The 16,425-nt window shown below is 41.1% G+C and overlaps 1 protein-coding gene across 2 annotated transcripts in view; it reads left to right on the forward strand.

Annotated features, from left to right (window-relative positions):
• Positions 1 to 16,425, forward strand: part of Marchf6 (membrane associated ring-CH-type finger 6) — a 63,375-nt gene that overhangs the window by 42,919 nt on the left and 4,031 nt on the right. The window contains exons 19-25 of one of the 2 annotated variants that reach the window (XM_075975790.1): positions 668 to 869; positions 4,057 to 4,126; positions 8,022 to 8,203; positions 10,468 to 10,602; positions 12,137 to 12,226; positions 14,358 to 14,490; positions 16,171 to 16,306. In XM_075975790.1, the coding sequence (XP_075831905.1) occupies positions 668 to 869; positions 4,057 to 4,126; positions 8,022 to 8,203; positions 10,468 to 10,602; positions 12,137 to 12,226; positions 14,358 to 14,490; positions 16,171 to 16,306 (948 nt within the window). Of the gene's footprint in view, positions 1 to 667; positions 870 to 4,056; positions 4,127 to 8,006; positions 8,204 to 10,467; positions 10,603 to 12,136; positions 12,227 to 14,357; positions 14,491 to 16,170; positions 16,307 to 16,425 lie in introns of both variants that reach the window. The other variant, XM_075975791.1, reaches the window with a different exon arrangement.

The raw sequence follows: 16,425 nt of genomic DNA on the forward strand, positions 1-16,425 counted from the left end.
TATGCACTATAGGCTTATGCACAGACCAGTCTGGTGGGGGCATATTCTTAATTTATTATGTTCCCTCTTACCAGATGACTGTAGCCTGTGTCAAGTTGTTATAAAACTGGTCAACACTATTGACTCTAGATTTTGTCAGGTTGATGATCAGGGTTAACCCCCCACAGCCATTTGTATTTATTCATCTGCGTTTATTTATTGAATTTATAAGATAGGGGAGTTTCTGTGAAATAGTTGGCATACTGTGGTAAAATTACTGTGTGGTGTAGACTTGGTTATATTTGATTAAACACCACCCTTCCCCAGTGTTACTCTTGTCTGAAGTGATTTGTAACTTATACAGGAGACATAGCAATCATTTGGAAAGAAGAAAAGTTTTTCACTCTGTGGAGCCTAATGCCAGCTGTCAGTGTTTTCCTCTAAATAACTGGTTTCTTCCCAGGTGTTGAGTGAAGAAACAAAATAGGTTGAATTTGTGGAGTGTCCCACAAGCTAGCTAACATAGTTTAGGGTTTACTTTGAAGCAGACACCAGCATTTAGTCTAGATAGCAGGAGTAATGCTCTATATGGAATCCACATACATGTTTTCTATTCTTTAAGAAAATACATTATGCTTGTCATTGTCACTCTGACCTGAAATGAGGCTCACTGGTGTAACTTGTATAGGGACCTACATTCCTACTTACTGGGAGACCAGGAAGAAAACGAGAACAGTGCAAATCAGCAGGTCAACAATAACCAGCCTGCTCGAAACAACAATGCTATTCCACCTGGGGAGGGTCTGCATGCAGCCCACCAAGCCATACTCCAGCAGGGAGGACCTGTTGGCTTTCAGCCTTACCGACGGCCTTTCAATTTCCCACTCAGGGTAAGTCTATACAGCCTGACTTCTGTAAATTAATCTTTTCTTTCAATTTTCTACTGAGAATTAATACTGTTAAAATATGGTTATTGAAAACAAACCTGTTTTTATTATATTCATTATATAGCTTAAATGTTCAAAATAGACTTATCAGATTTTGGAGATGGACACTGTGTGGAATTAGAATCCCATGGACTTTAGCTCTTACTGTTTGAGAAAAAGAGACTGTAAATTAGAAGAAGCTAGCATGATGGGTAACATTTCAGGTCTGTGTGTCAGGAATTGTAATGACATGTTAGTGTTTGTCTCTGGTTTAATCACCATTCACAGCTATTGATCAGAACAGAACTGTGTTCCTGAGTACGAAGCACACACAGTACAGTGAGCATGGAGCAAGTGTGTGTGGCCTTCAAGGCTCTTCACTCTGACTCCTGCCCATGCCAGACTGTTGAATGTCACAGCTTTCCTGGTCCCTCACCTCTCCTCTGCATATGCTGTCTCCTAAATACAGTTGTCTGCAGTTCCAGGTTACCATGTCCAGTGTTTGCTTAAGGACCTGCTATATGTCAGATGTGGGCAGTCATCTCATGTTGATAGATAATGAAAGTGAAAATCAGCTTGGCTAAAAATATGCCTGATTCATGGTCTTGAAGCTACCAGTCATTCTGTGATTCAAAGTCTTGACAGAAATTTATCCTGATGATTAGTGCCATTTACATGCAGTTTGTTATATTTCAAATCCTTGTTCTTATTTTTCAATTACCTGTGGGTCATATGTAGCCATTGCCTAAGCACACCTTGAGTGTCTGTGATATTTTTGATCTGTGTTAGGGTTATAGAGATCATGCATGCTGTCTTTGCCCTGAAACCACTTTCAGACTACTTTAGGAGATTACAAAGCAAAACCAAAGAGTAGCAAATTTGAGTTCTCAGCATAGATGTTTCCTGAGGGCACTGTTGGACAGTGGCCATTGGTTTGTAGTACAAACCAATGCATAAAACATCATGTAGGAGGTGGTACCTAAGCTGTCTTTAATGCTAAGAGGACAAGTAGATAAAAAAAAGTAGGAAGGACATTCCAGCCATATGCGAGGAAAGGGCACATGGGGCGTGTCAAGCTTGGAACTGTGGGTAACTGGTTGTGATTTAGAGGGTGTGGGTGTATGCAGAGGAGAGATGAGAGACAAAAGAAACTGACAGACAGGACTCTGGACTGGGCAGCAGCCAAGTGGAGAGTCTTGAATATCATGTATACACTAGTTGTCACTCATGACTTTACGCTTCCTGCCCCACTGAGAAACACATCTATTTAGATGCAACAACTTATCCTAGAAAATGTTGCTTATAATGGTGAAGGAAACAAGGTGTTTAGTACCTTTGTCTGCGAATCCTAAAAGCAGGCCTCATAGTGAACACCTGTTTCACTTTTCCCTGGTCTCCACTCAGTCTTCTTGTTGAGTGGTGGCACACGGATATAATCCCAGCACTGGGGAATCAGAGACAGGTGGATCTATGAGTTCGAGGCCAGCCTGGTCTACAGAGTGAATTCCAGGACAGACTGCAAAGCTACAGAGAAACTGTGTTGAAAAACCAAAACCAAAAAAAAAAAGCCATCAATACAGAATCGCAGAATTGCTAAGGCTTTTTAGGCAGGCAAAGCTGTAGTGTTAATGAGTTTTTTCTCATCAAGAACTCTGCCCTCTGATCTTGGGGCTCATGTTCATAGTAAGGTAAGAAATGAACTGGAGTGCTGCCTTTTAGCCCACCAGCAGAGGGTCTCCTCTTCCCTGTGTGCTGTCATTCCATCGTCACTTTCCAGGACAGTAGCCACTGGCTACGTTATTTATTTATAGTTAAGAATAATGAAAATAAAGTTTGAAATTCTGTTATTACACTATGCTATTCACATGTCAGGAGTTCAAAAGCTGCACGTGGCAGTGACTGCTGTCTGCTGGACAGGCAGAACTAGATGTTCCTATCACCACACAGAACATCTGATTGAATAGCACTGTTACTAAGTTTTAGAAGGATAGGTATTTTAAATTTGTTATACTAAATTTTGGGTGAGTTTGTTTGGCTGAGTACAAATACGTTTGCTTCTTTCTTGTGGGTGATGTGGGTGGGTCTTCTTTCTATGTGTTGCTTTCATTGGTTAATTAATAAAGAAATGCTTGGCCTGATAGGTCAGAACATAGGTGGGTGGAGTAGACAGAACAGAATGCTGGGAAGAAGGGAAGTGAGTTAGATGCCATGGAGCCAGCTGCCAGGTCAGATGTGCTGAATCTTTCCTGGTAAGCCACCACCTCGTGGTGCTACACAGATTATTAGAAATGGGTTAATCAAGATGTGAGAGTTAGCCAGTAATGGGCCAGGCAATGTTTAAATGAATACAATTTCTGTGTTGTTATTTCGGGTGTAAAGCTAGCCATGTGGGAGCGGGAGGACGAAAAGCAGGCCTGCTTGCCGCCTCACTACATGTGGGTATATCTGATTGTGTAAAAACACTTATTTTCTGTAGGCTACTTCCCTCCCCTGAAAGCACAGGTGCAGACTGCCTACTCCCCCGAAAGCACAGGTGTAGACTTCCTCCCTCCCCCAAAAGCACCTGAAAGCACAGGTGTAGACTTCCTCCCTCCCCCAAAAGCACCTGAAAGCACAGGTGTAGACTTCCTCCCTCCCCTGAAAGCACCTGAAAGAAAGAACAGGTGCAGGTTGCCTCCTCCCCCGAAAGCACAGGTGCAGGTTGCCTCCTACCCCGAAAGCACTGGTGCAGGCTGCCTCCTTCCCCGAAAGCACAGGTGCAGGCTGCCTCCTCCCCCGAAAGCACAGGTGCAGGCTGCCTCCTCCCCCGAAAGCACAGGTGCAGGCTCTCTCCTCCCTTCTTTCTTTCTCTCCTCAGTTTTGTGATTATAGGCAATGTGTCCCTGTGCCCAGTAGCATGCTTTTATAGAGGGAGTTACGTGAATGCTTTGAAGAGTATCAGAGCCGGGCGGTGGTGGCGCACGCCTTTAATCCCAGCACTCGGGAGGCAGAGGCAGGTGGATCTCTGTGAGTTCGAGGCCAGCCTGGTCTACAAGAGCTAGTTCCAGGACAGGAACCAAAAACTACGGAGAAACCCTGTCTCGAAAAAAAAAGAGTATCAGAATCCAGTGAGGACATGTGAACCACTTATGGACTTTGTTTTTTCTTACAGATATTTCTTCTGATTGTCTTCATGTGCATAACACTACTAATTGCCAGCCTCATTTGCCTTACTTTACCAGGTATGATTATCCTAGACTCAGCTATTAAACGTTAAGATTCTTTTCTCAAAACAGGTTGTATCTTATAGAGAAGAGATTTATCATCAAATAGAAGCTGGAAATAGACCTAATGTTTGGTTTACAGGCTATTGATCCCTTAGGGGTACTTCATCCTGTTGGACTCCATAGAGCATAGGTTCACAAGTTCCAGAAACAGTTATTGTAGTAGGAAGCCACTTGTTCGTTTCTAGCTGCCCAGACTTGAAATAACCACACAGAAACTGTATTAATTAAATCACTGCTTGGCCAATCACTTTAGGGCATTGCTAGCTAGCTCTTGCATCTAGAATTAACCCATTTCCATTATTTTATCTTTTACCATGAGACTTGTGGCCTACCTGCAAGGTTCCAGCTGGTGACTCCATGGCTTCTTCTTGACTCTGCTTTCTTTCTCCCAACATTCAGTTTAGTTTTCCCCACCTACCTTTGTTCTGCCATGCCAGGCAGGCCCAAGACAGATTCTTTATTAACCAATAGTATTCACAGCATACAGAGGGGAATTCCACATCACCTTCCCCTTTCTGTCTAAATAAAAAGGTTTTAACATAGTAAAATTACAAATAGCAAAACAGGTATCAAACAAGAATTACAGTTATAATAATTGTCTACTTTATCTTTTATCATAACTAAGGAAATCTATGATTATAACTATTTTTGAACTCCATTAAAGACTCCAGAAGGCTATAGTATTACCTAAATAAACAGGAAGTGCATTGTTAAGTAACTTCCAAAACTCTAGAATTGACAGAGACATCTTGCTACCTGGACAGTCACCCAAAGTTTTTCTGTACCATTGGGGTATCCATCTTTAGCCTACAGGCCCACAATATCTGGCAGACTTTCCCATGAAGCAGGAAATTTCAAAGACAGTTACACAGTTTGTCTTCTGTGTTCTGCAGAATGTCTGGCAGACTCTTTTATGAAGCAGGAACTCTGAAGGACTGTCTCACCTTCTCTAGACAACTTCAGCAGTCATTTCTCTGTGGGTCCTGCATGTCCAGTTCATCAAGCAGTCCAGGCAAGAGCAGTTTCTTGCCCACATAGCTAGCAAACTCCATAAGGAGCCTCTTCGATGCCCATCTTCCTCTTAAATTAATTGGTGCTGCCAGGAGCATATGTGTCTCATTGTCATGAAAAGTCCTAAGTTATTAAAACATTTTAAATGCCATATTCTGGAAGTTACTTACAATGCACTTCCTGTTTACGTAGGTAATATTGTATCCTTCTAGAGTCTTTGATGGAGTTGAAAAATAATTATAATCATAGATTTCCATTTAAATGCTTGGCCTCCTGAAAGAGTAAGAGTTCGTTCTAGCAGCATGGCCCAGGAAGCTGCTGTTTTAAACCATGCAGGATTTTTTTTTCTGCTACTGCTGAGTCAGGAAGACCTCTCTTAAGGAGTTGTGGCTAGAAAACAGAGCCCATCTGGGGGAAAAATATGGCTAAACTTTGTTTTGTAGTATCTAGAATTTCTTTCCAAATCCTCTCAGGTTTTATGTGGATTTAGCTAGCACACCATGTTGTTGTTGGAGGCCAATTGTTTATTCCCAGCTGCCCAGACCCCTGAAATAATCACTCATAAACTATATTATTTAAATCACTGCTTGACCAAACACTTAAGCATATTGCTAGCTAGCTCTTACATCTATAATTAACCCATTTCCATTATTTTATATTTTACCATGAGGCTTGTGTCCTACTGGCAAGGTTCCAGCTGGTGGCTTGTGTTTTTCTCCTCTGGTGGCTCCATGGCTCCTTAGACTCCATGGAGTCTACTTGACTCTGCCTTCTTTCTCCCAGCATTCAGTTTAGTTTTCCTCACCTACCTCTATTCTGCCCTGCCAGGCCCAAGACAGATTGTTTATTAACCAATGGTATTTACAACATACAGAGGGGCATCACACATCACGTTATGGGTTTATTCCAGAGGATGGCATTACAGCCTTTCAGTTTTCATGGTCCCCACACTGTGGGTTTTCAAAGTCATTTGTAAGATTTAAGACATTTTTCCCAGTCAGTATATAAATAACTTTAAAAGTTAGACTGTTTCCTCTACTCTGGGATTCATAAATGTTGTTCTTCTCTGGCATTAATTGTTAGAAATTTCAACAAAACAGTATTTCTTCATCTAACAAGTGAGCTGCTCTGGTTGGATACAGTAGCTTGTCGTCCTCTCCAGAGGATCAATCAGCCTTCAGTGGGATGGAGTGTACAAAGCCAGTGACAAATCATAGAAGAGTTTGTCCTGTTGCTTATGCCCCGTCCGGACATTCCAAATCGTGCTGATAGTTGTTATCCACTAAATGGTATATTGAGTAAGTCTTGATTGTAATACTCACTTAATAATTTATATGTCAAATTTGCTTTAAAATTTGTTCCTTGAGTTGTTAAAAGTTTGGGAAAGAACAACTAGGGACATTAAAATTACTTTAAAGCAAAGTTTCTAAAAAAACATTTTTTAATTTGAAGAAATTATGATTTTTACCTTCATTTGGTTAAAAGAGACATTTTACTATTTCTACATGGAGACTTTAAAAAGATTTTTATTGATTCTTTGAGAACTTTGTTTTGGTTTTTCTAGATAGGGTTTCTCTGTAGCTCTAGCTATTCTGAAACTTGCTTTGTAGACCAGACTGCCTCTGCCTCCCAAGTACTGGGATTAAAGGCGTGTGCCACCACTGCTCAACACTACACAGTGGTCAGCCTGCCAGGTGCCACTACCCTTAAAGAAAACAGATTCTTCCCTAGCAGCCTCAGCTGTTCCTTAGTTAGGGGTGGGGCTCATGCCCTTCTTCCTACTCCATGCTAGAAGTTGATTGGCTTGATCTTGTTGAGATCATGTGCAGTTTGTTAGTGAGTGCAGTGGTCCTGTTGTCCTGTGTTGACATTTTCTGTTCCCTCTTCCTCAATGAACTCTGACCCCTTGGGGAATGGCACGGAAATGCATGAGTGATACAAATGTCCTCTTGACTAATACTTGAAGACTTCTGATCTTGTAAGACTTTAAGCATCCCTGTCCTTAGATGTCTTTAGACTTAGTATTAGGAAGGCAGTACATAATAAAACACCAGAGATCTTGTTCCTCTCTCAAGCTTTATTGAGAACAAGTTATGTACACACAGTTAAGGAATTTTATAAGATATACTTGAGCAGTTAACTATATGATGGTACCGTGGAGTTTATTCCAAACCTCTCTTCACTGCACCTGTGCCTCACACTTGAGATCCCAGCACTCAGGAAGTTGAGGCAGGAAAATTGCTTTTGAGTTTGAGACCACCTTTGACTATAGTGTCAAACCCTGTCTCAAAATAAAGGAAAAAACACAAAACTAACAACCTTTAGAAAGATCTTAGTTCTGTGTCTTATTCTGTTTTTGTATTGATTTTTAAAGAAAGTTTATACAGTTTTCTTTGATACTGTGTCTTGAAATGTTACTGTGCCTACCACATTCTTTTAACAAGCTGAGTTTTCTGTGCAAATGAATAGATCATTTGAAAGAAAATTAACCTAAATTATTTGTATTGTTCCTAGATAAAGTGTTTACAGCACAAATAATAGAAATTTTCTGTCTTTATTTTATTAGCATAATAATTACAGTTGGTAATAAAAATAATGTAAGCATCAATGCTCATAACTTCTCAGGCTAGGAGAAATTAGTAAATGGCATGGCACACCAGGGTTTATATTCTGGGAGAATCAGTTCATTGACTGTATTTGGGATATTTCTTAGTCAAGTAATTCTGTTTTCTAGAGAACTGTTTTTGTTTATTCTGATGTGAAAATATTTGTAGAATGTCAAGATTACAGTTCTCTTTACCTAGCCATGTGTCTCATTTGTCAGCCTTTCTATTTTCAGTATTTGCTGGTCGTTGGTTAATGTCATTTTGGACGGGGACTGCCAAAATCCATGAGCTGTACACGGCTGCTTGTGGTCTCTATGTATGTTGGCTGACCATAAGGGCAGTGACGGTGCTGGTAGCCTGGATGCCCCAGGGACGCAGAGTGATTTTCCAGAAGGTTAAGGAGTGGTCCCTCATGGTAGGTTTCTGTAATAAGATATTGATCCTATCTGGTGGTAATGAATACTTTAACAGCTTTCTTCTCTTGTGTCACTGGTTTTCAGGAGAGTTTATCTTTTCATCAGAAGGAATATTCCTTCAAGATAGTAGCCTTCCGTTTCACCTAAACCACAGTTCTTTACCCAGATGCACTTGAGTTAACAGAAGACTGTGCTAAGTGACCTTGTGAGATAATTAAGAATTTTAGAATATGCTTTTGGAGATGTGAATGCACAAGTAATGGAAGTCATTCTCAAAACCCTGATTGCACAGAGACAGACATATGCTTTTCTGAGTGTGGGGAATAATTCTTGTATACACTGTTGGCTGGGCTAGTAAATACGGTAGGGCACTTCTTTGCCTGGTCATCTGGGTAATTAGCTCTGAATTCTGATCTGAGTTTGTATTTTGCTTTCTCTTGGAGTTTATGCATTTATATTTATGCTGAAATCATTTTTAATATTTTATGGTTTTACTTGTTATTTGCACATACTATATGCATATGAGTATGTTCTAATCAGACTATGGCATATTTCACTTTTCCATCATTGTACAATTACTATATGTTGATAAAATCCATGTGTGTAGTGAGGTATTGTTGATTATTGTAGGTTATGAGTGGAGGGAGTTAATTGCTCCTTAGTCCTTAGGGTAATGAGCAACTTATCAATATTTAATACAGAACCCAGCTAACTGTAGTTTTATTTGGTAGTCTATCATATCTTCACAAAGGCCATGTAAAGAGGTAGTATGTATTCCACAAATACTGTGCTTGGTCATATATTAGAATATTTGTATCCACTGAAGCCACCTTAAGAAAAGGTCACCAAGGCCTGGAGGGATGGCTCAGCCGTTAAAGGCTAGGCTCACAACCAAAAATATAAGAGTTCGGTTCCCAGCACCCACGGCTGTCCCTCCAGGTACCATTAAAAAAAAAAAAAAGAAAAAAAAGAAAAGGTCACCAAAACCCAAAGTCATTTTAAGACTGATTTTATTGCAAGTATTTTCTAGTTCCTTTTGTCAATTTTTTTTTGGGTGGGGTGCTTTTCGAGACAGGGTTTCTCTGTAGCTTTGGAGCCTGTCCTGGAACTAGCTCTTGTAGACCAGGCTGGTCTCGAACTCACAGAGATCCGCCTGCCTCTGCCTCCCGAGTGCTGGGATTAAAGGCGTGCGCCACCATCGCCCGGCGTGTCAATATTTTCTTATTTTGCTACTTAATCCAAATCTAAAGCTCTATTGTGAATGCACTAGCTATAATTGTTAATGTATTGAAAAGATAGGCATCATTTCTTCACCTGAAAGCCAGACTATTTTGTGGAGTCAGTCTGATTGGTTTGATGAATAAGTTTAACTAGAGTCAGGATAAACCACCAGTTCACCCGAGGACTCACAGATCAGTTTATGAGTTAGGTAGCTGTTGGATCAGGGTTTTGGCAAATCAGTAGGCTTTTGCAGACAATAAAAGTCAAGTACAGAGCCGGGCGGTGGTTGTGCACGCCTTTAATCCCAGCACTCGGGAAGCAGAGGTAGGCAGACCTGTGAGTTCGAGACCCCAAAGCTACAGAGAAAACCTGTCTCGAAAAACCAAAAAAGAAAAAAAAAAGGCAAGTACAGAGAACGATATTTTGAAGAAAACATCAAAGTCACTTGTTTATTGAATATAACAGTAGATGGAATTTTTGGGAAAGTATTTTTATAGCAACAATCCATAATAGCAATAGGTTTTGTTGCAGCTAGAGCTCTGCATTCGTGCACTCTAGCAAGTTCACTTAATGGGTTTGGGGATGACTAGGCTTATAAAACTCTTGCCTGACAAGCTGGGGGACCCAGATAACATGCCGGGTAGGGTGACATGTTCTTGTAATCTCAGTGATGAAGAGGCAGAAACAGGAGGACTTGCTGGTTGAGTTCGCTGACTGACCAGCCTAACCTAATTGATGAGTTCTGTGCCAGTGAGACACTTTTCACAAAGGAGGGGGGTGACATTTGGGATTTTCCTCTGATTTCAATTGTGTTTGTACAGTTGGGGTACAGGTGCACCCAGCAATGTACATATATGCATTAGAAAAAGAAGCTCCACTGAAATATCTAACATAAAAATGTTGTTTAAAATGGTATTAATTTTACAAAATAATGTAATTTGCCCCGTTGGACATCAGGCCAAAGAGGGAACAAGCCTTACAGTGACTGGTTTGTTAGAACAGAGTCTCCTTTGTAATAACTAGGTGTCCTGTTTCCTGCTAGATAATGAAGACTCTGATAGTTGCTGTGCTGCTGGCTGGGGTCGTCCCACTGCTCCTGGGGCTCCTGTTTGAGCTGGTTATTGTTGCTCCTCTGAGGGTCCCTCTTGATCAGACTCCCCTTTTCTACCCTTGGCAGGTATGTGTGTTTTCCTTGTGATGTTGCTAATGGTTTGGGATCAAAAAAAAAAAATCTTGATTATTTTAGTTTATGCAGTTTGTTTAGGAAGATTGTTTTCCTATTCTAGGAACCCTTGTAAAGTTGTTAAAATAATGCACTTTAAAATGTGAAGGCTGCCAGGCGGTGGTGGCTCTCTCCTTTAATCCCAGCACTCGGGAGGCAGAGGCAGGCGGATCTCTGTGAGTTCGAGTCCAGCCTGGTCTACAAGAGCTAGTGCCAGGACAGGCTCCAAAGCCACAGAGAAACCCTGTCTCGAAAAACTAAAAATAAAATAAAATGTGAAGGCCTCATAAATCCTTCCCTCAGAATACTTTGGGGATTAAAAGGATGCTCTTCACTGAGCTTGCTGTCTAGGACTCACATATATGAAGAACTGATCTATGCCTATGCCATGGGATGCCCTTGTTCCTGTCTCCCTAAAATAAATAATGAAATTAAGAAAAAAAAATTTAAGGGAGTATTTCATATCGTAGTAAGGATTTATGGTTCTAAGTGGGGACTAGTGCTTGCAGGGTCTAGTGTACATTGTTTAAAATGCCTCGATGGGATGGCAGGCATTGGTTGTCACTGGCCAGCTGAAGGGGAGAGGCTGGAGGCAGGGTACCATGAGAACCCTGGTTTCAGTGGTACTGGGAATGGAAGACATCCTGTTCTGGTAATAGTTCAGGAAAATCACAAATGCCTGAGCTTGCGAGCCTTTGGAGTAATTTCTTAGGTCTAAAATGTTTTATTGTGGCATAAATTAGCTCAGTCCATACCAGTAACACAGGAAGAGCAACAAGAATGGTTGTTAAAATAATAGCATTTGTTTTACTTGCTTGCTGGGGTCTCCATTAATGCTCAAACTTCTATATTCTCTCAAGAAAAAAATGTTAGGTTTCTAAAGGAGCTTTTACATATTATTCCCCTTCCCCTTTCCTTGTTTTTTGAGAGTTTTGTACAATGTATTTGATCATTTGATCATATTCATCCCTTCCCTCCACTCTTCCCAGATTCATTTCCCCTTTCCTTACTGGCTTTCAACTTGGTTCCTTTGGGAAGAAAAGTATTTTTAATCCAAAAAATATGTGCTGCCCATATATACTCATGGGAGTGTGACTTTTACCCACCAGCAAAGAATTTCTTTTTTGTGGCAAGGTGGGGAGGCGTCTAAGATATGGGTTTTTTTTTTTTGGTGTGTGTGTGTGTGTGTGTGTGTGTGTGTGTGTGTGTGTGTGTGTATATATATATTATATAACAGTCCTGGCTGAACTAAAACTCACTCAAGGCTGGCCTTGAACTCACAGAGATCCGCCTGCCTCTGCCTCCCTTTTGGTCAACTAGAACTCTTAAAGAAAATTCTTTCTTCCCAAAAGCTGTCAGCTGTCAGTTGCTTAACTAAACGTTCCCAGTTCTGTGCAGTTCCATTCTGAAACTGAACAGCATTGTGTAGTAGGCTTATGTCAAAGTCAGTGAAGATGTGTTAAGTGTTCTTGGTTTCTTCTAACTGTAGGATTGGGCACTGGGAGTGCTACATGCCAAAATTATCGCAGCTATAACTCTGATGGGTCCTCAGTGGTGGCTGAAAACGGTCATTGAACAGGTAAGCCAGTTCAGAGAAATATATTTGAAGTGGGCTGTGGTTCTATTTAGCTAATGGAGTTTTAGTTTCCATGATTCTGCTTTTCTGAGCTCTCTATTTTCATTAATGTGCACCTATAGTTTGTTTTTTTTTTTAAGTGTGTGTGTGTACCTATGTACAACAACTTTTGGGCTTTCAAGGGTTGCATAGCAAGTGCTTTTACCACTATGCCAACTTGCCGGCCTCTTTTTCTTTTCTTTTTTTCTTTTTCTTTTTTTTTTAGAGTTTTGTTTTCTGATGTATAGTTGTTAAAATAAAATATGCCTTGAGAATGAATAATTATTAAAGAGGTAGCTTTGAATTCTAGCTGATGTAGTTTTATTTATTTTTTAAGAAAGACTAACAAAATTTTAGAGAACTGGTAAGCCAAAAAGAAGGGATTTTGAAACTGCAGGTAGGCTTTTGGGAAAAGAGAAAAAAATGATAAAAAGCTATAGCCATGTCTGCACTTGAGATGTCAAAGGCAGGAGGATCATGTTCAAGGTCATCCTCAATTATATAGCAAGTTTAGGGACAGCCTGGGCCACATGAGGCCCTATTTCAAAAACCCGGGGAGAGTGCATAATGAGGTTTATCAGTTTCTTTGCTGTGGTGCTTTCTAGGCCTGCAGGTTTAGGATGTCTCTAGCTGACATTTGCCCTCAATAGTGTGGGGTTAGGAGGGTGACCCGGCTTTTACGTAAAGAGAGAGGAAGGATTGGGTGCTTCCATTCCACTTGCCTTCCAGTTGCCTCTTGCTTAACACTATCCTTATACCAAAAATGTCAAGGCACTTACTCCGCTTTCACTCATTATGGCTGGTTTTTGTCAGTCACCATAACCCACCTGAAGGTTAACCAGTAAACTAAGATACCTATAACTGTCTAAAGCAGAGGCAAAGCTGCTCCTAGTCATTTTCACTACAGACGTTCTGATGAAACTTGGTGTTCGTACTTCTTAGCCTGTCCTGACAAAAGTAAGATACTACTCAATAACAGATAGGGCCAGGCTGCTTAGGAGTACTCTGATTGCATAGCATCTAAGACTGCCGCTGTACTAGGGAGCTGTCAGGAAACTTGGTTATCATGGTGCTAACCTTGAGAAAAGTAGGTTGTGTTTTTGAACACTAATCAGTAGGAAGCACAGTAATTCATATTCCATCTGAATAGCCTACTTGCTTCTTTAAACTTTAGTTATCTGGAAAATGTACTCAAGGATAACTCAACTTTTTCATTCTTAGGAAATTGCTAGGCAGATAGTCTTACAGCTCTGCAGCAGTTTTAAGACACACCTCTTCCTGATGTATAGAAATTGAAGATAGTAGTTCTCTCTGGCCAGCATACATGAAAATCAAGCTCTTGATTCTCATACCAAGAGTGGGGCCAGAAAATAGTACATCAGAAGGCCACTCTGTGTGTGCCTGTGGCAGCATATCCCTTCAAGGAGAAACAGGAGCCTGTCCACTGCAATGTCTCCCAGTTGAAACTCTCTGCCTTCTGCACAGATGCCTAGAAATAGGTTTTTTTTTTTTTGTAGTTGGGAGCTATGAAACCTTGTTTGTGGGATCCCTTTGTCTGTTGTACTTTAGAGTCGGGGGGTGGGACAAGGGGACACAGATGTGAAGCAGTAATGCAGGCTGACTGAGAAGCACTGGGATGCCTGCTCTGTAGTGATGGTGCATGTGGGTTGCCTTACTGGGAGGTGGGCCGTGTCTTTAGAGGCTTAAGCCTGCTTGTTCTTCAGATCTTGAAGTAAGGACTTGAGTTGGGCCACATCCTAGCTTCTAAGAAGCTATGAAGCCAAGAGAAGAAAATAAAGACAGTTCTGTCTTATCCCTCTGTCTACAATAGTGTTTTTCATTTTCATGGTTTCCCACTTTCATCCATTTCTTTAATCCCCGCAGAACATAGTAGCATTTTCCAAAGATAATTAGTGTTTCCTAGGGGCCACAGCACTCATGTGAAGGCCAGAAGACAAGCTGGGAGAGGCAGTTCTCTCCTGATGACATGTGGGTCCGGGGGATCAAACTCAGGATTTTTGGCTTGTTGCAACCACCTTTATCTTCTGAACATTTCAGTGTCCCACACCCTAACTATTACTTTTCCACATTTCAGGTTTATGCAAATGGCATTCGGAACATCGACCTTCATTATATCATTCGTAAGCTGGCAGCTCCAGTGATCTCTGTGCTCTTACTTTCCCTGTGTGTACCATATGTCATAGCTTCTGGTGTGGTTCCTCTTCTAGGTGGGTAATGCTCCTTTTATTAGACACTAAAACACTAACGTTAAACAAAAGTTAGCTGGTTGCCGTTTTGGCTGTTTAGAATATCCTACTCGCCATTTTTTTATGTTTATGTCTATTGAGGTACATTACAGTTTCCCCATTGATAGTATGTAGATTTGAGAATTACTATTTGAAGCTGGGTGGTGATGGCACACACCTTTAATCTCAGCACTTGGGAGGCAGAGACTGGCGGATCTCTGTAAGTTTGAGGCCAGCCCGTTCTACAAGAGTGAGCTCTAGCACATCCAAGCCTAAACAGAGAAACCCTTTCTGGAAACACACACACACAATATTACTGTTTGATTTCCATACCTAACCTTTTCATATATGGATTAGAAATTTCACTGGAGACATAGGATGGGTGCCGAATAACCCAAGCACTTGGGAGGCTGAAGCTTGAAGATCTTAAGTTTGAAACCAGTTTGTACTAACATCAAGATCCTGTCTGCATGAAAGGGGAAAAGTAAATTTTATTATACCTCTTGGGAAAATAAAAGGAGTAACAGTAGTAAATAAATAGTAAAGCACTTATTGGCACTGTCTTGGAGGTTACAATGTTACTGTTATAATTCTTCAGTGTGTGTGTGTGTGTGTGTGTGTGTGTGTGTGTTAGGGGAAGCCAGAGAACAGCTCTGGATAATGTTACTTAGATAACAATAAGGAACTGTTTTGAAACGGGGTCTTTCATGTTTTGGAGCTCACTTATTAGGCAAGGTGGCTAGCCACTGAACCCAGGATCTGTCTGTTTCTACCTCTGCGGCGCTGTAACTACGAATTTCCCACGTGAGTTTAGGAGTCAGACCCAGGTTCTCCACTATCTAATCCATCTCTCCACCCCGGGCTAATGTTCTTAGAAGACCTCTTGGAGGTTTTATCAACTTCAATTTAGAGATTTAGGAAATTGAAGGTCATAGAGATTGAGCATCTTCCCTAAATTGTGGATTTTAAGGAATGGAGTAGAAGGACATTCAAGCTACACTGGGTTCTAGAGCACACGGGTAAGCCAGCTGGGAGACGTCCTTTAGAATACTTCCTCTGGTATAGTTTCCCTTATTCCAAAGGAAAGTTAAAACTCTTTAGCTGGAATTTGAAAAGGAAGTATTTTAATGTTATAAAATGAATGCTTGTTTGATTATGTGGTGTGTTTGGGATTGTGCAAAGGGGGCGGGAAGACTCAGGTAGTCAGACTGCCTTTAAACTTGCTGTGTAGGTGGGGAGGACCTGGGTCTCCTGCTTCTGTCTCCCTATCACAGGGATTCTATGTGTGTCCCATTATGCCTGGTTTGTGGAGTGCTGCTATGGGACCCAGCTGGTCAACCACTGTACCAATGCCGTTTTTAAATGGAGATATAGCTGAAATATATAGATGACACCACCAGCTGCTTGTGGAATCCAGGATGTCTGCATTTGCTGAAATCTGTGCAATACCTACCTGCTCTCAAGTTAACTCACAGAAGAGAAGCAGATGTTAGTGTATGGCTCACTGCCTGTGTGCAGTCTGCAAATCAGTCAGCATTTGTGAAGTCTCTCTGTTGTACCCAGATTCCTCTTCCTGGGGAAAGGCCTGACCTCTTCTTATTCCACAGGCTCGTTAGTCCATTTCTTTTACTTTAATAAAATTGTCTTTGTTTGGTTTAACAGGTGTTACTGCGGAAATGCAGAACTTAGTCCACCGGCGGATTTACCCGTTTTTACTGATGGTCGTTGTTTTGATGGGGATCCTGTCCTTCCAGGTCCGCCAGTTTAAGCGCCTTTATGAACACATTAAAAATGACAAGTAAGTCAAGAATTCTGTTCCTCTAGCCACTCTTTTTTTTTAAAAGATTTATTTATTATATTTGGAGTATTCCATCTGCATGTATGCCTGCAGGCCAGAAGAGGGCACCAGATCTTATT

This window comes from Microtus pennsylvanicus, chromosome 6 (genome assembly GCF_037038515.1).
Source record: "Microtus pennsylvanicus isolate mMicPen1 chromosome 6, mMicPen1.hap1, whole genome shotgun sequence".
In the NCBI taxonomy this organism is placed as follows: domain Eukaryota; kingdom Metazoa; phylum Chordata; class Mammalia; order Rodentia; family Cricetidae; genus Microtus; species Microtus pennsylvanicus.